The 23482-nt window shown below is 33.2% G+C and overlaps 1 protein-coding gene across 3 annotated transcripts in view; it reads right to left on the reverse strand.

The window, feature by feature from the left end:
* The window catches only part of LOC122527949 (potassium voltage-gated channel subfamily H member 6), an 85815-nt gene that overhangs the window by 11570 nt on the left and 50763 nt on the right, over positions 1-23482 (reverse strand). For all 3 annotated transcript variants that reach the window (XM_043652569.1, XM_043652568.1, XM_043652567.1), the window contains 12 exons: positions 16583-16737; positions 15510-15630; positions 15210-15330; positions 14219-14528; positions 13340-13676; positions 12705-12889; positions 11679-11803; positions 7512-7607; positions 6881-7021; positions 5634-5964; positions 4581-4658; positions 1657-1896 (listed from right to left, as the gene is read on the reverse strand). In XM_043652569.1, the coding sequence (XP_043508504.1) occupies positions 1657-1896; positions 4581-4658; positions 5634-5964; positions 6881-7021; positions 7512-7607; positions 11679-11803; positions 12705-12889; positions 13340-13676; positions 14219-14528; positions 15210-15330; positions 15510-15630; positions 16583-16737 (2240 nt within the window). The remainder of the gene's footprint in view (positions 1-1656; positions 1897-4580; positions 4659-5633; positions 5965-6880; positions 7022-7511; positions 7608-11678; positions 11804-12704; positions 12890-13339; positions 13677-14218; positions 14529-15209; positions 15331-15509; positions 15631-16582; positions 16738-23482) is intronic.

Consider the following 23482-nt stretch of genomic DNA (forward strand, 5'->3'; position numbering starts at 1 on the left):
GTGCTCCTGATACTTCAAATATTCATAAAATCTTTAAGCGCGAATATTCTGTAACCAGGTAGGTTTCACTTGATGAAATTTCAGAATTTGTATCAGGACAACATAAGATTAGAAGAGGTGGCACGCGAGACGGGTAGTGAGAACTGTGCTCCTGATACTTCAAATATTCATAAAATCTTTAAGCGCGAATATTCTGTAACCAGGTAGGTTTCACTTGATGAAATTTGAGAATTTGTATCAGGGGAACATAAGATTCGAAGAGGTAGCACGCCAGATGCGTAGTGAGAACGGTGCTCCTGATACATCGAATATTCATAAAATCTTTAAGTGCGAATATTCTGTAACCAGGAAGGTTCCACTTGATGATATTTGAGAATTTGTATCAGGAGAACATAATATCCGAAGAGGTGGCACGCCAGACGCGTAGTTAGAACTGTGCTTCTGATACTTTAAATATTCATAAAATCTTTAAGCGCGAATATGCTGTAGGCAGGTAGCAGGTTTCACTTGTTGGAATTTGAGTATTTGTATCAGGAGAACATAAGATTCGAAGAGGTGCCAGGCTGGTCTCGTAGACAGAGCTGTGCTCCTGATACTTCAATCATTCAAAAAATTTTTAAGCGCGAATATTCTGTAAGCAGGTACGTTTCCCTTGATGAAATTTGAGAATTTGTATCAGGAGAACATACAATTCGAAGAGGTGGCACGCCAGACTCATAGACACAGCTGTGCTCCTGATACTTCGAATGTCCGAAAAATTGTTGATCTCGATTTTATGTACTGTATATAACGTATGTACTGTATGATTGTATGTATCGTAGGTACATATGTTGTATGTTTGTGTCGAGAGATAAAGTCATTTTTAATGCGACCAGTATTATAATGTTGGTAGAGAGAGTTCCATAGTTCAATCTCATATATGCGTTTTAGTGTAAGATTTAGATTTAAGATTACTTGAGATTAAACTGTGGAATGTCCCTATGCTTTTTATGTAGCACCGGGCCATGTACAATAAATACTTGGTATTCATCAAGTTGAATGCCGAGTTGTTTGCATGCAATGGAGAATAGATGGGAGTAGGACTCGTAGTGGATCCCGTGCGTAATCACCTCCTCGTGGTGACACCTTGTAATTGATATCATTTTACTAACATTAAAGTTCGTAGAAAATATAATATATATATTTCAATTGCTGTAGTTTATTAAGTGATCAATGATGCATCTACAGTACGTGTGGAAAGTTTATACTGGATAAGTATGGGTAAGTATTCGTATGTTAACTTAGTTTTAAGTGAATTATAATGAAATCATTTCCAACACTTGTGGATAATTCATGGATACTGGGTGAGTATAGGTAAGTATAGGTAAGTACATTCGCAATCGAAATTCCAATAACTTTGAAATTTCTGTATGTTTGCAAACATTGGTCTGTTTATTTTGGTTCCCAATGTTTATTTACATTTTTTCGATTGTTTATTTTGGTTTCCAATGTTTAGTTACATTTTTTTGACGTCAACACACGTTGTTTTCTAAAATTTTCGAAAATTTGCAGTCGGGATCTCGAGAACTTTGAAATTTCGCTTTGTTTGCAAACACTGGATTGTTTGTCGTTAATAATATTTCTGTACGTAATAATGACGAAATAATGTTCGCTTACCCGCTTCTGAATTCTCCTCTCCTAAATGCAGCAGGCTGGCTGTGCCACGCGTGTGGCAGGTGTGCCTGTTGCGTAGGTAGTGGCACGGCCAGGTCAACCGGTTGGCTCTGCGACCTTGTCGGAGCGGTTCTTCCGTTCAACGCCGTTTGTAGGGCTGTCGCCAGAGCGGATGTGTCCGACGTGACCGTCATTCGTGACGTGCCCGAGGAGGTTGATGTTGGCTCTTTCGTTGGAGGTCTGCTGCAGATGGAGAACGAACGAATTACTTACGTCTAAATCGCGATCAATTAGCGGCCGCTGGCGTCCGCTATGAGTAGCAGCGAAATATACTTGAAGCACGTGATTTATGTACAAGGGGATTCGGTTAGGCCTCTAATTCCTCTAAGTGTCCCGAACAGTGTCGCAAGTCTGTCTGATTTGGGACTCCTATAGAAAAAATCCGCGGTATGTTAATCTCTGACATCGACATTGTTTAAGAGTTTTGTAGCTCTACTGAATCGTGGTCTGTATTCGAACGACTCGATCGTTCTTGTTCTTTGGTAACGCTGGTGTACCGCAAAAGGAGCACGAGTCTTGAATTCAGTGCTAAAAGGTAGATGGTAGAATCTCGATAGTTGTGGAGAAATGGAAACTATACAGGAGTGATTGAGATTCGAAGTTCTTCTCTCTTTTATGTTTACTTTTTCATTGCTTGATTGTTGCACGAAGAGAAAGAGAGAAAGAGCTTTGAGAATTCTGAGAGTGGCTCGAGGACGTTGATCGCTATTTTTCTGAGGATATAGATCAATTTCTTTGTAGCCTGTTAACTTTAAATGTAACCTGGATTAATCTTTTTTTTAGTTGGGAATCATTTTCATAAGTAGATAGTTATAAATATCATCGATTAGGTCAGATTTATTAACTATTGTGGCTAGACTGTGGATTTTTGTACATTTACAAGAAATGTTAAAGTTTTGTAAGAGATGTTTTATTTTTTGAAAAAGTGTTCATATTTATACTTGCAGTTGCTCTTTGTATAATAATAGTGAAGATTTTTAATAATAATTAGAAAATATCTTTATCGCAGTATGCTTGTAATATGATAAAGTGTTTTTTAATAATTAGAAAAGGTTTAATGGAATTGTTTGCTCTATAGTAATTTTCAAGTAAAATATAGTATAGAAATTGAAAAATTATATGTTGTGGTTTCAATCTAAATTTAAAATATGGCTAAGAAACGTAGCAAGTTAACAGGTTGAGGATAAATCACAAAGCTTGACAATCGGAGAAATGGGAGAATCTTAAAAACCAAGGAGATCAACAACGATTTCTCAAAAATGTATGCCATCATGCAGCACGCAATCTTTGGGTTGTTTAAAAAAACGTCGTCAAGATCCTTCGTCCACACTTGCATACAACACATCTGTGTATGCACATCTCGACAATTGAGATTTTGATACTATCGAGACTGTACTACTCTTTACTAAACGAAACTAGCAAAACATACGTATGCTTGTGCACTAATGAAAATTTATGTCCTACGTAGTGGCGATTCATACTCGCGGGAATCAGCTACAAATTGAATCTCTTACCTCTGTCCATCGTGATGGGATATTTTTAAATTGCTATGAAGGGAAGTTGCTGTTAAGGTGTAGCAAAGAATGAAATTGTCGTGTGAGTTAATAATTCAGACGAACGAAAAAAAGAAAATTGATTCTCTTACGAAAAATTTTGCATAAAACCACCATCGCCGCGTGTTTAGTATTGCTAAAAAATATTTGAAGGTAACTGCTGAAATTCAATATTGCCAACACTTGAATAATTTTTAAAGGTTTTTTTTTTCAAGAAATTAATATCTCATTTATTTTTCACTTGATTTCGTTATTTATTATACAACAACCCATAAATATCAAATTTAAAAGTACCTCGTTCTTCAATTTCTTAATTTTGTATCTTCTTAAAAAGAAGGAAGTTTGTATGTTCGTAATTAAAAATGGCTACCAGTATTAATTCTTGCAAGTCAATATGAAAAATTTGATAACAGAATTTCAAGATAAACGTTTTATTTAAGTATCGTAATAGTATTAACTGCAAGCATTGTTTAAACGTTCCTCCTATCATATGAAAGGAAAAAGAACAATGAAAAGCTTCTTCTAAAACAATGTTCCTTCAAACAATATTTCAACAATGATATCATAACTTTTCGACATTGTTAATGAGCAAACGAATCGAGAAAAAGAAATAAAACAGCCTGTGACAGCCCCGCGCGTTCAGCGCCAGGCAAATAAATAGTAAAAAAGAACATCGTCTACGCACGCGTCGTATGAAAAAATGCTCTCGATCGATATTCTAATTAAAGGAACAGAAAGTTGAAAAGAAAATCGGTTCAGCAAGTTACTTGAAACAAGGGTATCAATCAGAAATAGGTAACCTAACGAAAGATCTAGCGCTAATGATCGAAGAGAATCAAAAAAAAAGGAAGAGAAACTGAAGGAAAAATTATTCTAGAAAGTGTCTCAAAATGATTCTCGAATTTAAATGTCGATGTCAATTGTTCACTCTAATTGAATTGCAATATTAATAAATTTAGAAAAAAAAAAGAAGTGAAATACAAAGGAAATTATAAGGACAGAGAGTTAATTAGTAGATAAGGAGAAAGAGAGACAAAGAGAGATAGAGAGACAGAGAGAGAGAGAGAAAGAGAGAGAGATAGTGAGATCACTCAAACGTGAGAAATTAGCGGTAATTTGGGAAAACGTAGGAAATACTAGCAGCGTTACTTCTTTTTTTTTCCCCCACGCAAATTTCTCATTTTCTTTTTTCTTTTTTCGTTTTGGTTTGAATACATTCATGGTATAACAGTTCCTATATATTCTGTTTCTACTTTCGCGACACTGCTCGCAAAAAAAAGGGTTTCAAAGAAGAGTATGAGAGAGTATGGTCACCTTCGGAACTTGTCCAACCTTTCCAAAATAAAAGACGCCGAAATCAAATGCAACTGATCCAGGGATTTCGAAAGAAAGCTTTCCAAGAATAAAAACATCGATTACTTCCTAGGAAAAACAGAATCAATTTCTACTTGAAAGACACAAAGAAAGAAAGAAAGAAAAAAAAAAGAAAAATGAAACGTAGAAGAAAGATAGAAGATAGAGAGAGTAGAACGATTTGAAAGAGCATGATTTTGTTCTACGATTCCTGAGATATCGATCGCTTTCATGTCGATTCGAAATGAAAGAAAGACAGAAACAGAGAGAAAGAGAAAGAAGAATACACGTATAGAGAATGAGAGACAAAAAGAGAAAGTGAGAGAGAGAGAGAGAGAGAGAAAGAGAAAGAGAGAGAAAAAGAGAGAAAGAAAGAAACAGAGTAAGAAAAGACACATCTGTTACATCTGCTATGACAAACAGTCTAACAATAGGGCAACGTGTGAAAAAGATGGCATTTCTTTGAAATTTTCAAACAAAATTATAGGACGTCGAAATGTCCAAACGAATTTTCATAATTTTACTCTAAACATCTCTACTGTACGTATATTAGATGTAGAAGTTAATTCGGTGCCTTTATTTTCAAATTAATCTATATCTGAGAGAATGACAAATTGAAGAGAATATTCGTATTGGCAATTGAGAGTTGAAGTTACATTATATTCAAAAATTTCGAATTCAGATTAATGCAACAAGCACAGAATTGATTTCTACACTTAACAGACAGACAGCTTCAATAAACAAATAAATTTCCAAAAGCCCACAGCAGAACAAACCAATCTCACTTCATTTTATTATTCGACGCCAATTTTATCACAAACATGGACGACTATCGCCTAAATAAATCGTCCAAAATTCAAAATAATCCTTATCCATATCCCAGTATACCTTTAATATTTTTTTTCTATTTTATTTTACACTTCTCGTTCGATGACCTTACTGTTACCATTCTTTTTACCACGTTACCGCGGGAACCACAGAATTTCTAGTTCACCGTGAATCGCGAATACTCACCTGAACAAACTGTGAGACGTGCTAGGCTGCAGCTTTCCATTTCCATTGCTCGACGGCGGACCTGTCGGTGGTTGTGGTTCACTGGCCGACCGTTGGACTAATGCCGGAGCTCTACTACTGCTTTGCTTCGACAGCCCAGCCGATGTAGTTCCAGGCATCATCTCGATGCTGGAACTTTCCCTCGACGAGTTGAGCGTCTGTTGCAGCAGAGTCAAGATCAACCTGATGTTCTCTCCCATAGAATGCTCCAGCGAGGATACTTGTCGCGACAGCTGGTCTATTCTCGCGTTTATCTCTTCTACTGGCCGGCCTGGTCCACTCTGAAAGTCACCTGAAATTCAAAATAATTCGTATGAACAATCCGTCCAATCGGAATTCGACGAATTTTGGATGGTTTGAAATTAATTACACTAATCAGTGCATTGCATTGGGTACAATTGATTGGTAAAGTAGTTCGAAACTTTTGGCCAGTTCTGTTCTAAACTCAAGTATCTTTTCTTTCGACGTTTTGGATAAATTTTGCAAAAGTATCGTCGAAAGTCTAGGTTAACAGAAGTGCACATTGAAAATATGTAAAAATAGAGAAGAATTTATCTATATTAACATCGAATGATAAAATCTAAAACTAATTTAATGTAGATGCAATAAAAATAATTCACTTTCTATTTATTCTATTTTTAAAGTTTACAAAGAGAAATATTACCGTCTTTTTACTTGCTTTTATTTTCTATTAAACATTTCTTTGATGATAAATTTATACAAAAATTAATACATAAATATCATATATGTATGTAACCTGTGATAGAAAAATATGAAACCTATTTCCATAACGTTTCGACATGTGCTTGCAGGAAATTTAAAAATGTTACAAAAATATTAAAATAAAGTTAGTGCACAAATTATAAATAATCACACGTTAGAAAATATCGTAAAAATTCCTCTTTCCCATATTAAAAACATTCAAACACAATCGTCTGAAATAAAACGAGTCTGAACTGTTGTACACCACCAAAGTAGAGAGACGATAAATCTATAATATATACAATATATCAATTCTCGTCTTGTACTAGCTGCAATTTTCCAAGAAGAAAAAAAAAGAGAAGAGAAAATTCCTCCCACACGACACAAACACACAAACGGTTCACGAGCAAAAGTTACTGATACTCCCCGGAGGAGAGGGGGGAGGGGGGGGGGGGAGATACATCATAAGGGACACGTTGAACACAGAAACACAGAATCCCACGCACCATGAGACTGTGGATGTTGCGGTGGCGATGGCGTGGTATAGTGACTGGATGTCGTCGATGTTGGATGCACGGCGTTCTGGCTGAGGGAGCTTTCGCCAGCGGCCGAGCTTCTTCGTACTGGCTTCGTCAACGGCGTGGTCACTGGATAAACCCAGGCACAGAATCAGTACCGCGACCCGGGAAGTTGGAACACACACACGAGCCATCCTAACTTCTAAAAGTGCCTCTTATCTCCAAAGTAAAAACGAAAGAAAGAAAGAAAAGAGGGGGGAGGACAGGGAGGTAGCGAGGAACAGAAAAGAAAGAAAGAGTGCCAGAGAAGAATAGAGACAGAGATAGATAGATAGATAGATAGATAGATAGATAGATAGAGAGAGAGAGAGAGAGAGAGAGAGAGAGAGAGAGAGAGAGAAGGAAAATAAAAAGAGGTTCGAAAAATTCTTGTAAAAGATGTTAAGTCTAGGGGCTTAATTGTACAATCGTGACCCGCCGGTTCTCTTCAGCCAGTTGATTATATGCGAGGTATAACGTTGTGCGTTCGTTCTGTCGATTTAGAGATAGGTGTGTGTGGGTGAAGGGGGGAGAAGAAAGATACTTGGCCAAAGACTACTTCTGCCGAATGGATACTTACTCTGCTTGGCAAGGTAATCGTGACTCGTCAGCGGTTGAAGATGGATCTTGTGTTGACGTAGGTCCGGTATGCTGCGCTTGAGATGGGTTAGCATGCCTGAACAACCAGGTTTCAAGGTGTTAACGAACTCGGGAGTCAAATGCAAACGCAAAGCTGCACGCTTAACCCAAACGCCTCCGGTCGAGCTCTTACAATTAGCTTTGGGACCATTTTCAGATGGAGGAGATGGACGGGCTTGAAAAGAGTGTGTCAAATAACTAGAAAACATTCGGGAATATTACGGAGATATTTACGGAGGCAAGAATATTTTAGAAAAAGGTACAAATTTAGAAGATTTTGCTCGGATTTTTCTTGCGAAAATCCAGGGAGAATAATTTATAGTTATTTAGGGATTTGAAACTAACAATTCAGAGATGTTTAGAAGCCCCTTTTCAAGCTCGTCTTTTACTCAAGAAGAAGGAACAATCCCCTTTCGTTTGTATCTAGATTTGCCACTGCGCTCTATTAAATTCAATTAAATACTCAATTAATTTCAATTTCATTTGAAGAAAAGAAGAAAGAGTAATAATATTGGCGATCTTGAAATCTTCGGAGAAAAGTCTTTGTCCTAAGAAAATTTACTACAGTATGTACAGAAATATTTACAGAATTTGTTTTTGATTATGTACAGAATTTAAAGACTTCAAGATCACATTGAAGATTATATCCTCGATAAATTCGTCGATGAAGGCGATTGGGCTAAGGGGATGTTTTAGCGGATAGAGAAAACAGGGAGAGATAGAAAAAAAAGAAGGTGAAAATATGTCGATCGAGAGAAGCACGTGGAAAAATGATCTACGCTACGGAGACGAGATCTTATATATATAAAGAAAAAAAAAGAGAGAGAAAAAAATGTCTATGGAGGAATGAAGATCTTTATGAAACACGAGCAAGTAGTAATTGAATCAACATGAGTCTGACTGAGATTGTAATCTGGCGATCGTGAAGTGGAAAGGGGGATAGATTTGTAATCTTCGTGGAAATTTTCTATTTTCTATATATCTCATCAACAAGATCTCTAAATATCGAAGTCGAATTGCGAGTATTTATGACTAGACTGTGGATTTTATATTCAAAATTGCTTCAAGTATTAAATATTGTAAAGAGCGTTGCAGTTCAAATATTTTATTCTTTAATTGACGAATAAAAATTTGCAGTTCATTTTATGAGAAAAATGTATAAGTACATGTACTTGCAGATATGCAAAATGTTAATAATAAGTTTCAGTTTGTTGATTTATATATATAAACATGCATGGATATTTGTTTCACTCTAAAATTTTTACATTGTAAGAACAATTTCATAGAATTATTAATTTTAACAGTAAGATTGCCAATATGAAATGTAGAATTGTTAATAAGAAAAAAAAGAGTTTTGTTCAAGTTGTAATCCATTGATCTAGATAAACATTCGCAGTCTATTTACAATCATTCATCATTAATGAGATTTCTTTCAAATTTTTACACTAAAAGAATAATTTCATAGAGCTACTAATAGCAGAATGACTAATATAAAACACAAAATTGCTAATAAAAGAGAAAATAATACTGCTCAAGTATTTATAAATTACATTTCATTGTTTTACATAAATATCCGCAGTCTATTTACAGCAGTTCATAAAATTCCTTTAAATTTTTACACTGAGAAATTAATTTTAATTTTAACTACTATAGTAATGCATAATGTAGAATCACTAATGAAAAAGTAAAGATTTTTGTTTAATTTGCAGTTCAATGACTTACACAAATATCTGCAGTCTATTTACAACCAATTCGGCATCGGCGAACTTTTTCCAAATTATATTATATAAAAGGAATAATTTCATAGAGTTGCTAATAATGAAACTAATATACATGTAATATAGAATGACTAATGAAAGAGAAAAGAGTTTTATTCAAGTTTATTTATTCAATTATTGCATGAACATTCTATCAGCCTATCAGCATACAAAAAACGTTCCTTTACGATTTCATGAAAATTATTACAACAAAATCAACATCACAGAATTACTAGTGAAGGGATAAATTTATCAAACGAGAGAATACTAGTAAGCTCTTCCAGCGGAATAGTCGTTCTCTTAACGAAGCTGATTAAAGCGAGCGAAAGAAAAAAAAAAAAAAAAAACAAAGGGGAAGAAAATTGCACAGTATTCAAATCACATAAGATGTTAGTAAGAAAAAAAGAAAAAAGGAGGATAATTCACTATCCCACCGCTTCCACTCCAGGACTACTGTATATATAATAGTTATATTAGAGGAAAACTGCGATTACTGCACTCTGCGATGTAAGATTCGGAATTACCTTTTCTCGCAATAGTGTTGTTATCCGGTAAAATCGTCGGAGATTTCGAAATGGTCCAAACTCGTGTAACGAGTTGAGTAATAAATATACAAGAGATAGAGATAGAGAGAGAGATAGAGAGACAGAGAGAGAGAGAAAGAGAGATAAAAGGGATAAAAGGGGCAAAGCCGAGCTTCTCAATAAAATATATATACAACGTTCCGAGAACTGTATCAGGCTTGGGCATTGTCCAAATGATATATTACTTCGAGAATGATGAATCGAATAATATATCATTTTATCTGGCTGGAGATGTTATTTGAAATAATTATATTAGTTTATTAGTTAATTTATTTGAGAAAATGATGAAGATTTTTCTCTGTTAGGCGTAGAAATTAACACAATGCCTTTTTCAGACGATTTCGATAATTTGAAAAATTGTTCCCTGGGGCGCTGTAGAACAAGTTTTTAAATTTGAGGAGAATTTTTCGTTTGACAATTGTTCGACTTCCTCCACTTTCCAATTTTCAAATTTTTATGGTAATACTCGGATTCGGGCACGTTTAAATGATCGTTGAGTTGAAATTGAAAGTCAAAAGCAATATATTGTTTTAATGATCTATTTCGCGTTTTATAACTGTGGCGATTTACATGATACTTTAAAATTCTACACAAAGGCATCGAACTAATTTCTACAGCTATAATATTTTTGATTATTTTTGGTTATTAAAAGAAATTGATAAGGCTGTTAAAGGAAGTATTATTTTATCTTTATTTGAATGAATTTTATTAAAATAATTGTCAATGACGTCATAGTAGCAAGTAAAAAGTATTGAAAATAATTTTATTGAAATAAGATAGTACTGGGAAATTTATTTCATTCGACAATGATCCATACATGTATATTTATTCGTAATAACTAATATATATTAAAAATATTTATTTAAAATACATAAGAATTATTAATTGAAATAATTAATTGAAATAATTGTTTAAGAAAACATGAGAATAAATAATTGCGTGGAAAATCATTGTGAATGCTTCTATTTTTTATTTCAAACAATTATTCCAAATTTATTTCGATATATAACATGTATAATTAAAACATTCAGTGAGTAAAACTTGTGTAAAATTAAACAGACGCTTCAAATAATATTTCAGTGAATAATTATTTCAAATTAATCAACACTGTGTGGGGAAATTGATTGTTATTCTTTGTTTAACCCAGCACTGATAGCGATCACAGATACGGATTTTAAGTTATTCGTCATCTTATTAACAAATGAATTTTATTTCACTTTCTCCTCTGAAGTAACAAATAACAAATTAGTTGAAATAATTCGTTACTCCAAACTTGGTCGGTTCTCGTTTTATTTCAAATAAAACGTGCCCAAGCCTGGACTGTATCTAGGCCTCTTGAAATACTTTTTATAATGACAAGCGACATAATCGATGATGGCGGATCTTTGCGAAGCATTGACTCAAAAGTACCTTCCTGAATCATAAGGATCTTCCAACGTCCACGTGTATAGTAAACGTTCGAAACCGAGTAAAATCGAAATATTGAGAGAATATTTCTATATGTCGTGCAGAGAACAACATTCCTCAGACAGTAAGGCAAACAGGAGAGACAGAGAGGAAGAGAAAGACAGAGATAAATAGATAGAGGGAGACATATTCATATATATATATATATATGTATATAGACAGAGAAAGAGAGAATCGGTAAAAAAAAGAGGGCATTACTCCGAATGAAAAAGAAATCGAGTAAAAGAGAAAGAGAAAGAGAGAGAGAAAGAAAAAAAAAAAGAAAGAATCGATCGACCGTGTACGTGATTTTTCTCTCACCGGTTATGGAGTTCAGTGTAGAGCTTCTTTGCTTTGGCTCGTCGAACTCTAGGTTCAATGGTGTTACGTCTTGGCCGGCTTTGTCGGTACTGAACTCCAGAATGCCATGACCACTTCCTTTGTCGCTGTTTTTTTTTTTTCGTAACAAGAAACGAATATGAACACGAGTTTGAATAATGGTGGGTTTAGATTGATCAAAGTTTGGAATGCTCGTTCGTTCTTCATTTCGACGAATTCGTGCTCGTTTCACCTCTCAGGGATGATGATTTAGATTTTTTGATAATTAGGCAGGTTCATAAATCGATGAATAATAATTTTTAGAGCTTCAAATGGTTCATATATTATTAAATAAATTTAATATTGTTTTGAGTACGATCTATAAACATCGTTCCTGAAAGGTGAATTATAGTGGCTGATTAAAAGTACACGAACGTCTATTATAAAAGATCTTTCATAAATATATTATGTATTTTATGTTAACATAACATTTTGAAGTTCTATTAACACTGTATGAGACATTGGTAAAATTTAGACTCAATCTGAAAATGTAGAATAAATGTAGAATAAAATAGAAATTAAGTGATATTCAATGTTAACATATATTTAGTAAAAATTCAGTACGAGCAGTCATGTTAAGCACATAATAAGTATTAAAGCTAATCTTACTGGATATTGACGAACTGTGGGTCTTTAAATACTCTTATGATCTTTGTGATGAAATATATTAAATATCTTATAGTTTGCATTAAATATTTCTATTAAATATTCTTGTAATACATACATATATCTAAATTTGTTTCAAACCAATGGAATCATGATAATTTTCGTGAAAAGATATATTAAATATCTTATGATTTTTATACATATTTTAAAATTTGTTTCAAACTTGACCAATATTATATCGGATCTCATTCTACTTGTCTTATATTGTCTTGTATTATAACTTTTATAATTTCATGAAAGTAGAGAACGAACGAGGATGAAGATCTGATTTATCTGTAAGTTTTTCGATTAAAGAATTCTTACTAGTCTTCCTGATCACCCTGCAAGGAGTCTTGTCGACCAGTGGGTATAAGATTGGTGCCAGGACCACCGGGTCCTCGACGGTATCTTGGTGGACGGAAAGCGAATCTCCTAGCGTCGACATCGACGTCCGTTGGAGTACTGACAGGAAACCTTGCTGATATTGGATCGACACCAGCCTGTTCTTCCTGCAAATCAATACAAACTCTCGTTAATTAATCATTGACGATTAATTCGAATTAATGACTAACATACTGACATTAAGAATTTGTATTCGAGTCGAGAGATTCGCAATTTACATTTTTAAGAAATCGGAGAAGCAGATTTACTATTTCTCTCTAGTACTGAAATTCACGATTGCACTATTTTTAGGTCGATCAATTCTACGTTTCATAAATTTCTCACTATTCGAAGATAATTTTCAAAGACAACGAACAATGTAATTTAGAATCTCAAGACTCTTCATCGTTCATGTTAACATTAAAAAGGAGCGTCTGTAACAAGTTTGGAAAAAGCATAATTAATAATTAAATTTTCCAGAAAATAATATAACTTGATACTTCCTTTAATTGAAATTTCCCTCTTTATCAATTAAATTGCGAATCACGAATAGAGAAGAGCACAGAAAGTGTACGTACGTCTCTCAGATTAAACGTGATCTCGAGATTCTGGCTAAAGTGATTGGAAAACTCCGGATAAAGGGCCAGAACGTCGAGTAAATCGTCCCTGTGTATCTTGTGCAGATCGCAGTACGTCAATGCGCGCACGTTGCATGACGCTTTGCCAACGGTCGGATATATGCAAGGATTCTCCCCGAATATGTCGTCCTTGGCCAGGATCGCCATCACCACGTCGCCCTTCAATATCTCTATGCTGCCGCGCGATATGAAGTACAGGGACGTTAACACGTCTCCTCGATGGACCAACGTGTCACCGGGCGGTGCGTGTGTCGTTTTAAATTTTAATGATAACGCCCTGACGAAGAGAAGAGGGACAATTAGTTATAATATAATTAGTCAATTAATTAAATATAATTCATTACGTTTATACATACACATTATTCATAGTGTTTATATACTATTCTGTTATTTCATATTGTTTTATTTATTCATTATATACATTAGGTATTTTATATTGCTATAAAATTGCTACCATTAATTATTAAATGTATATTTATATTATTTAAACATTTAAACGAGTAATGTTTATATAATTGATTAATTCTGTATGCTGAGCTACAAAAATTATATCTATATCTAATTTTATATAATTCTTTAATCATTCATGTAATTCTGATAATTCTAATTTTAATTTATATAATATATATAATCTATAATTTTTTAATAATTCATATAATTCTTTAATAGTCAAAGAAATATAATCTAAGTGCTGAAAAATCTAGTTATTATTTAGTGATCCTTCAATTTCGTGACTTTCAATAATTCGTACCGTCGATGAATATTATACTTTAGTTTAAAATTTCGCTAGATATTTACTTCACACAGTTATAGTAATACCTTAAACAACCAGGACTGGCACCCTCGAAGGCTCTACAGTTGTTTAAAAGATTTCTATTCAAATGAAGACAGATGTCCGCCTGAAGGCACTCGGGGAATCCTTTTAGAACACTGTTCATATCGATTCCGTTCGTGTACGTCCAAGCATGTTGAAAGTACTCTTCCAACCGTTGACGAAGCGGATTAGGGATCTGATGGAACTTGATGAACTCGCGAACTCGAAGCATCTGCGTGTGGTATCTTGCTGTACCACTGTAAAGCCTCTGAATAATCGCCGAGACGTTACCGAAGATGCTGGCGTACATTAAAGCTGGAACAAAGTGAATTGATTAATTATAATTTGTGGACAAGTTAGAATTATTTTCTAATTTGCTTAGCAGAATTAATTGTAATATATAATAATTATTATTTAATTCTTTATAATATTGTATTATATCAAAATATTGTAATATATAATAATTATTATTTAATTCTTTATAATATGTAATTCTTTATAATATGTATGATATATCTATTAAAGTTTACAGAGATGTATTATGATATAATTCTCTGTAATAAACAATAATTATTATACAATATTCTTAAAATTGTTACAGTAACATAATAATTAATACACAATTCTTTATATTCATGTTATATTATATATACGTAATTCTCTCTCTGTACAATAAATAATAATTATTAGTAGCAATTATCAGTGAAGCGTCCAATGATAAATATATTTCAAATCAATTAAATATACAACGTTTCAAATTTTGAAGAGTGGAGTGTTTTCTTGCGTCAAAGAGAACCAGATTCAATTACATTCATAGAAACATAAATTTGCATCAACGTTCTATTGATAATTATTATCAAGTTCAAAAGTGTCTATTAATAATTATTATTAATCAAGTTCAAATGTGGTAAAGAAAGAGAGGAGAGGCAACATTGATTAACCGAGAGGCTCGTGACAACTCACTGACACGATTACATTATTCTGGTCGATACTTACATCCGATTAACATAACGATTATAGTAAATATCTTCTCGGCGTCGGTGTTTGGAGCCACGTTTCCAAAGCCGACCGATGTTAAACTACTAAAGGTGAAATACAGTGCTGTGATATAGCGGCTCTAGAAAATGGACAAACGGAAGGTATTTAGTCGGAACGATCGATCAATGGGATTGTCATTCGATTCTTTAATAGAATAATAAAACGAGCGTTTTGATCGGTTTCGTGTGACGCGTGATTGGCCACGAAAAAACGACGTGAATTTAAAGTGAATCTAGCATTTCGTGAGATTATTCATACCCTTATACTCGGCCCTCCGGTGTTGTTGTGAAAATAAAATTGATGCGTGTCGTTGGCCAGGATATCCAGCCAGCCGACTTTGCTCTTCAACGTTGGCCTCTCCGCGTTTCCTATGGCGTACCTTCAAACGAAACGATTACAATTTTATTTCACGAAACATTTCCTGTTTGACTTGTACATTATTTCATTTCCTTCGCTTATTTTATTTTATTTCTTGCTAGTTGTAATTGAAGAGTTCGAAAGCTAGTCAGTGTGAATTATTTTTTATCAAAGAAAAACTATGCAGACATATTTTCAGTCAATGGGATAATTTTTCTGTAATTTTCTGTAATTGTTATATTCATACAATTTGCATTATGTTATATTCTATAATTAATAAATTTATGTAGTACATTGTCACAATTAATTAATTATATGATTATATTATATTATAATTTACACATGTCATATGCTATATTCATACAATATATTTATAATTATATATTTATGTAACAATCATATTATTTATACTATTATTATATTCACATTTATGATATGATTATATTAACTGTTTTCATCGACTGACGAAGATATTTGCATGTTGTGAATTGCTTTTAATATGATGTGGCGTTTGAACCCTTCATCAAATTTCTAAATATTTCGTTTCCAAGTCGGTTTATTTTATGAATTATCATTTCCAACCCTTAAATGTATGATTTCGCCAAGTGAAAAAATATAAGGAACACATTTTTCTATTTGAATGTCAGAACAGTGTTTCAAATTGTCAGATGCCAAGATACAAGACTTAGAAACGTTGCTGAGGTTTTGTACAAATCAAAAATTACATTATCACGATATTCAAAGTGCCATTTTTCTATTTCATATTATCTTCTGAAAATAAGATACTTTCAACAAAGAATAAAATTAAATTAACAATATTTAATATGCGGAGTTTATTAAATTTTAATCGACAATTTAAAAAATTTTCAAATTACATTTCATTTGATTTTCATGGACAGATGTACGTTGTCAAGTGAAGACATTGTACATTTAAGGGTTGCTGTTTGAAATTTCTTTAGAACCGCGAGACTCACCATATGCACGCCATCCAATGGGCACTAAGAGCAAAGGTGCCCATCAAAAGGAGTAAAACCGCGGCTCCGTACTCGCTGTACCTGTCGATCTTCCTGGCTACTCTGACGAGTCGCAGAAGACGAGCCGTCTTCAATAGTCCTATCAAGGTGGTCGTCTGCAAAGAACACGTCACACTTTGTCGATCTCACGCTCGGCCGTACGACACTCTTGGTTCTTTACTCGAGTATTTCCGTCGAAGCTAAAGTGAACTGACTTTGGCCATCAATCGAACATTTTCATTATTAATTTCATGTTTGGTGAATGTTTCGTGAAAAACGCGGACGTTTCCTTTCGAACTCGATCACGTCTAATGTTGAAACTCGTTTCTTTATTTTATATTTTTGAAAAAATCAATTGAATAAAGTAATTTTCTGCAGTTAATGAAAGTTTATATCTCCTTTGAATATTGAATATGAAGGTTTACTTCAGGCCTGTGAATATTATAACCGGGCTGCGAACGTTTATTTAATCTATTTCTGGATTTAATCTTTAATTTTGATTATTTAATTCGTTGACTTGTTTCGTGAATGTAAAAGCAAGTACAAGAAAATTTTTTAAATATAAATTTATACATCTCTGAATATTGGAAATTTTACTTTATCAATATTACAACTAGGCTGCAGTTTATTTAATTCATTTTTCAATTTAATTTGTAATTCTTTATGGTATTTCTTAGTAGTAAATTTCCTTCATTTATGAACAATAAGTATTATAACAATAAGTATTATAACAACGTATTATATAACGTAAAGTTTTGATATATTTATAGGAAATTTGCAAAGTTCTTCCACAGAATGCACGTGACAAGAAGTAAATATACGAAACATCCAAATTTTTTTATATTTAATGTTCTAGAAAAAAAAGTTCTATTCTTTTTAATTATATTTTAAAAAGTACAGGCATAAAAATCCGCAGTCTAATTATAACAAATACTTTAATACATTCGAGACAATCTCAGTAGCCTGGAAAAATAACTTTTTCTTCCTTATATATTTTCGACGTCAATCTGTCACTATAAATTCACGTTATTATGTACTTCTGAATCTAACAACATGATATTTAATAACAGAAAAAGAATTTCTCATTCTAATTTCCTTTTTAACACAGAAATCGTAGTTCTCATATCTATTAATTAATTAGCGTTAATTTAAATTTTTCTCTATTTTCTACTCACCGCAAGTATGATAAACATTCGCAGTCCAGTTACCACGTCATACTGTTCTACATGTTCTACATGTTAGACTCTATCTTGGTCGAATACAGCGACCCGTTGGAAACGTAATAAATAATTGATCCGGCCTAGATGCACAAACGTTCCACAGCTAACAATGAGCATTCCACGTAATCAATCTTCTTTTCTTTTTCCTTTCTTTTATATCGAACCGTCTTTACCATTGTTGCAACAATTGCCAAAGTCAGTTTGACAGTCTGAGTTATTGCCGTAATCGTTGGTTCTCTGACGAGGAATCTCTAGCACGCCGACTGTCGTTCTCGAGTTCGATCGATCGAGACGTCGCGTCGGTCACTTTTAGGTCAGCCAGAAGCTTCGCAATATTTAATATCTTTTCTATAAAAAGCGATCCGCAATATCTGTAATATTTTGTTACTTTATTTCTATTATTCTCAATAATACGGTCAATAATTAATAGCAATAAAATATAACGATTAATAACTTTCAACGATAATTTCAAAAATAACTTTCAATATGTTGTTCTACGACATTTCTTTCTTGCTATTTCATTCTCGTTAATTTAGAGAAAAATTTATTTTTAGGAACAGCCAAAATTTAAATTATTAAAAACACAATTATATATCGATTGATAAACATTACTCTTTTTTGGCCTGTTTTTTTTTTTTCATCTGTATTACATTATTCTCTGATATTTGCTTTTTTTAAAAATCATCTAACAATCACGAAGGAAAAGAATGAAACAAATTTAATTTTTCGCTTCAACGTTGAAATTTGCATTTACAAACATTTTGTGTTAAAAATGCAGATGGTGGAAATTGCAGAAACTTCGGCTGACTTTCGAGCAAATGGTCTCGCTTGTTGCATTCTCATGGAAGTTTCAACAAATATTATTACCTTCAACATTGCAAACTCTTTTTTTTTATTCAGTTACCTACGTTCGATTGGACACCAATTCATGTGTAAATCTCTTATGATACAGACAAAAAGAAACAAAGGGAAAAAAAGAAAAAAAAAAATGGTAGGCATAGTACTTACTAATCGTAAGATCCACTCGAAACACATCTCGTGGCTAATAGTACAAGTGGTCGAAGGAATACATACATTCTATTAAGGATGTTATTCACAATGTATCGATGCTGCAGTGAAGAATATAACTGAACCAATAATCACAGGTTTCATATAAATAATTTATTAAATAATAAATAATTTTTTTTTATCGCTTTTAATACCGAGATATCATAAAATAAATAGAGTGTCCCATGAACCGTGGACAAGCGTGTTTGATTTATCAATTAAAAAATATTTTTCGTTACAATTGTATGTAAAAGAGAATCAGAACGTTAAGAAATTCGATGCATCGTGAACTTTTTAATTTGGAAATCCTTATTAATTTAAATTATTCTTATGTTCATTTCTTTCTCTCAATTACTTTGTAATTTCGAATTTTAGTCAAATTGCTGTATCCATTAAATTAGTTCTCAATTAACTTTCAATTTCAAGCGTACACAAACCAATTTTTATCTTTTCAAATGCTTTTAGCAATCCTTTGATTCTCACGTACACGTTTCTAATGTCATCATGTTAATTCAAACAAAAAATCATCCACGCAGAACCTGTGACCATTGCTTCGAAAATTATTCTCTCCACGTGTACATACGTGTCGATTGTGTATGTACCAAACATTTCGATCGATCGAGATCGACGTGACGAATCGTTGATCGTTCTCAATCATCACGATCAAGATTCAACGCCGCGAGCAGTCAGTCGTAAGGATCAGTTGCAAGTATAATTATATGCATTCACAACCATAATACCGTTGCACACATTCTGCTCGGCGAATACTCATGCTTTTTTTTTTCTCTCTTCGATAGAATTCTCTTACCTGTCGTTGGTTCGAGATTCGATTAGCAGCGTCGCTCGATCGGAACGACTGGACTGTTCGTCAACGAATCACTATCATGCAAAAGTTTGACTACGTACGTACTCCAACCAAAAACTGAACCATTCGTCTAAATAGTATCGCTAACTCGGTTAATCTCGAACTTGATACTTGGTTGCTCGGCGATAGTTACGCTGTTTTAATTAATCCAAAGTTGCCATTAATCCAAAAGTACAACATTTCAATGAATAATTTTGAATTGATCAGAAAACGAAATGTCACGACTCGTTTACTGAAATTTATTTCAATCGGGTATCTTCAATTCCTATTAGGCAAATTTTTCACTGTACGTGTTTCCATTGGTGTTAAACTGTACGAGCATAATATAGAGGCGAAGGTAAGGGAGAGCTTTGCTATAAACATTCTGTTACAAAGTTAGAAGCAAATATCGATCGTAACCTGCGAATATACGTATAGCAAATATACGTATATTGTTTTATATTGTTATATTGTAAAATAGAGGTAAAATTGGAGGTTGGCCAGATTTGTTATCTTTGCGTTGTGCGCAGTCGTGTCCGAGTAAAATTTGAAAATGCTTAGATTCTCGTGTCAGACGTTTATCTTCGGCTGAAATGTTGATTAATGTTCGATCGAAAAAGGATTTTTGTTTTGCTGCTTTAATTTGTTTGTTTCGACGCTCGAACCGTTGCTCGAGACAGAATGCTTTTCAAGAATACGTTTCCTCATAGTGATTACTAAACTGCGGATTTTTCTGTATTTGTAGAAAAATTAGACATCTCTGAATAAATGTAGAGAATAAATTATTATTATTGTTCTACTGTTATTATAAGAAATATATATTATTCATTTTACAATATCACAATTATTAAATTACATGAAATTGCATAAAAATCCACAGTCTACACTGCAAGTATGCGATTTGAAATGCTACAGACAGCAAAGAAAATTCAGTGGACCAATTTGTAAACTATTTACTGCTTGAAAAATTTATAACAAACAAACACCTTAGTCCTTTTAACTCTCACCTGTAAATTATACTCCAACAATTTAACCAAAAAAAAATAAATAAATACATTTCTCAAGCTCTACTTCTTCGTTTTTTCCCTCGTTTGTAACTGGTATTTATAATACTCGAATGGTAATTGGAGACTTTGGCCGAGAAAAGAATCCATCGAGGACAACGGTGATACATTTTCAAGATACTTTATTATCTCTGGTTTTTTATTTGGATGAGTTTGCACACCGTTCGGTCGCGAATTTATTGCCTGATCGCTATATGCGCCAGTCAACGATCGACCCGGCCAGAGATGAGAGAGTGAGTCAGTCGTCTTTTATCCGGCCTCGGGAATTACCAAGAATATCCGAGGACGTTTGATAGCAACGAATGATAACGCGGACGAACGTTATTACGATGCACCACGCGAACTGGTGCATCGTGAAAAGTATCGTGGAAGCTTCGAACACACACACACACACACATAGAGTGTTCCGTCTTATTGTCTAACGCGATCTTATCTCGCTACTGAAACGTCGTTGGATGCTTCTAGATAAACCATCGCCGAATAATTGGTAGCCTGAATTGTTGGAACAGCGAGTTGGATAATCGAGTGTTCGGACATGCTCGCGATCGTTGAAAGGATATACGTAACAACGTTGCTCTAAATTGCCAGCGAAGGTGTTTTCTCGTTTGTAAATACAGTTGAGCCGAAATTATGCGAGTCATCTGAGCGTCAGCGTTTTTAAAATTCAATATTGGATGCGTGTTCTGACGACCGCATAGTTTGCGTCTTTGCGCCGTGTAACGAATCGATAAAGACGAAAATACTCGTCTATACTTTAAACTGTTGTAACTTTGTAAAAAAAAGTCGTACAACAATTGGTCTGGAGTTTTTCAAAGACATTTTGTATAAAGAGAATATTTCTTTCCGTGACTAAATGAATATTGAAGATCGAAGTCTTTAAATCTCGCTGTACGATTTTTTATTCTTCCATCGTTTTATCGAGCTTCGAACATTAGATTTAGAAGAGGAAATGGTGTAACTGTTTGAATCGTAAAAATTTGAACATTTCTAAAGATACTAAAAAAATGTTTTCACAATTATATCTACCACGATCTTGACAATTGAAATTTCCCTTTTACAACGAGTCCTTTAAGACTTACTGTACGATTTGTTTTTACCATTTTATTGAACTTTGAACGTTAGGGACCAAATGACAAGATTTCTTGAATTTTTGTCATTTAAATCCATTTCAGAAGTTCAGTAAAATGAAACAAAAATTCCTCAGCAAATTTTAAGGGATCGTTGGAAAGGTACAAATTTTAATCTTCAAGACGATGGTAGATCTAGTCATGAAAAAATTAAAAAACGATACTGAACAATGCACATATCTACAGTGCAATTACTTCCATTTGTTTTAAGGCAATTCAATTATTCATTTGTCGATTAGTCATCTAAATACGCATCCAGGATAATCGTAGGCATATCGAACTTTTCCTCTATTACGAGTGAGTCATCATCGATCCTCAATACAGTGACAAAAGCAAAATTTAAATATTTTACATTTTAAAATCGACGATGTGTATGCACAGGTTAACTTGAGTTAATTGGAAATTGAATAATCTATAATTTATCTATAATTTAATTTATCTAATTTATCTAATATATAAATTTATATATCTAATATATTAATTTATCTATAATTTATCTAATAATATTCATTTAATTTGAATAACTAATAGAACATAACTTTTTAATATAATACCTGTCAATAATTTGCAATTTAATTTACCATATTCGCTGCTCCATAAGTCCAATAATTTAGTAACATTCATACATTTCTTTAACTCGTTACCATTTTTTTATCAGTTTTTAATATAATGAATAAATATCAAGATAGTTCAGAACTATCAAAACCGTTGATGTATGGCTCGTGAGAAGTTAACTTAGAAGTTCGAACTTTGACTTTTCGGTGACTCACGCCTTCGTTAATTTGGGAATTCGATAGTCTGTAATTAACTAGCTGACTTAGGTGTACGATAGTTCGAGCAATTAATAATATATCATCATTCGATAAGTTTTAATTTAATTCAGCTTATTCGCTACCTCGGAGGCCCAATGATTCATAGGTTTGTTGATTTGGGAATTCGGTAACGTCATAGGTTCTAGTTTCCTAGATTACACTCCAATATTTCGAGCTTCCACGAAACTTTGCCAGTGATGTGATCAGTGCTTGATCAACTATATAAATTCTAATGCACAGGAGAATAACTGTTATGGATAATTAACTATTTAAATCTTTATTGCAATTATTCGTGTTATTTCTCCGTAAACGAAACAAGGCTTCTTTTTTAAAATATAGAATGTTGTTAATCGACTGCAAATTTTTAAGGCATTTAAAAAGATAGAACCTCGGTGGAAAATTGTTTCAATTATTATAGAAACTTTATATAAAAATATGAAGTTTCATCACTCTGATGTTAAACTATAGTCAGAATATTCGTAATCCTTTTATGTGAATTTATGTGAAATTGAAGAGTAAGAAGAAGAAATGTAGAATATCCATTTTTCGTGATTTTAATCATGGTGTATTTTGTTCGTTCTTCGTAAAGAAGACTACAAAATTATTAAATACAATTTATTATAATGCCTAATTCTTAAGATAGCTATTTAGTGTATTAATTTCTATTAGTACACCGAAATATTGAATAAAAATCTCAATTTTTTAAAGCAAATTTGTGACATTCCTCGTTTCTTCTCTTCACTATTC

The sequence above is a fragment of the Frieseomelitta varia genome, unplaced genomic scaffold (assembly GCF_011392965.1).
Source record: "Frieseomelitta varia isolate USP_RPSP 00005682 unplaced genomic scaffold, Fvar_1.2 scaffold_24, whole genome shotgun sequence".
NCBI lineage: Eukaryota > Metazoa > Arthropoda > Insecta > Hymenoptera > Apidae > Frieseomelitta > Frieseomelitta varia.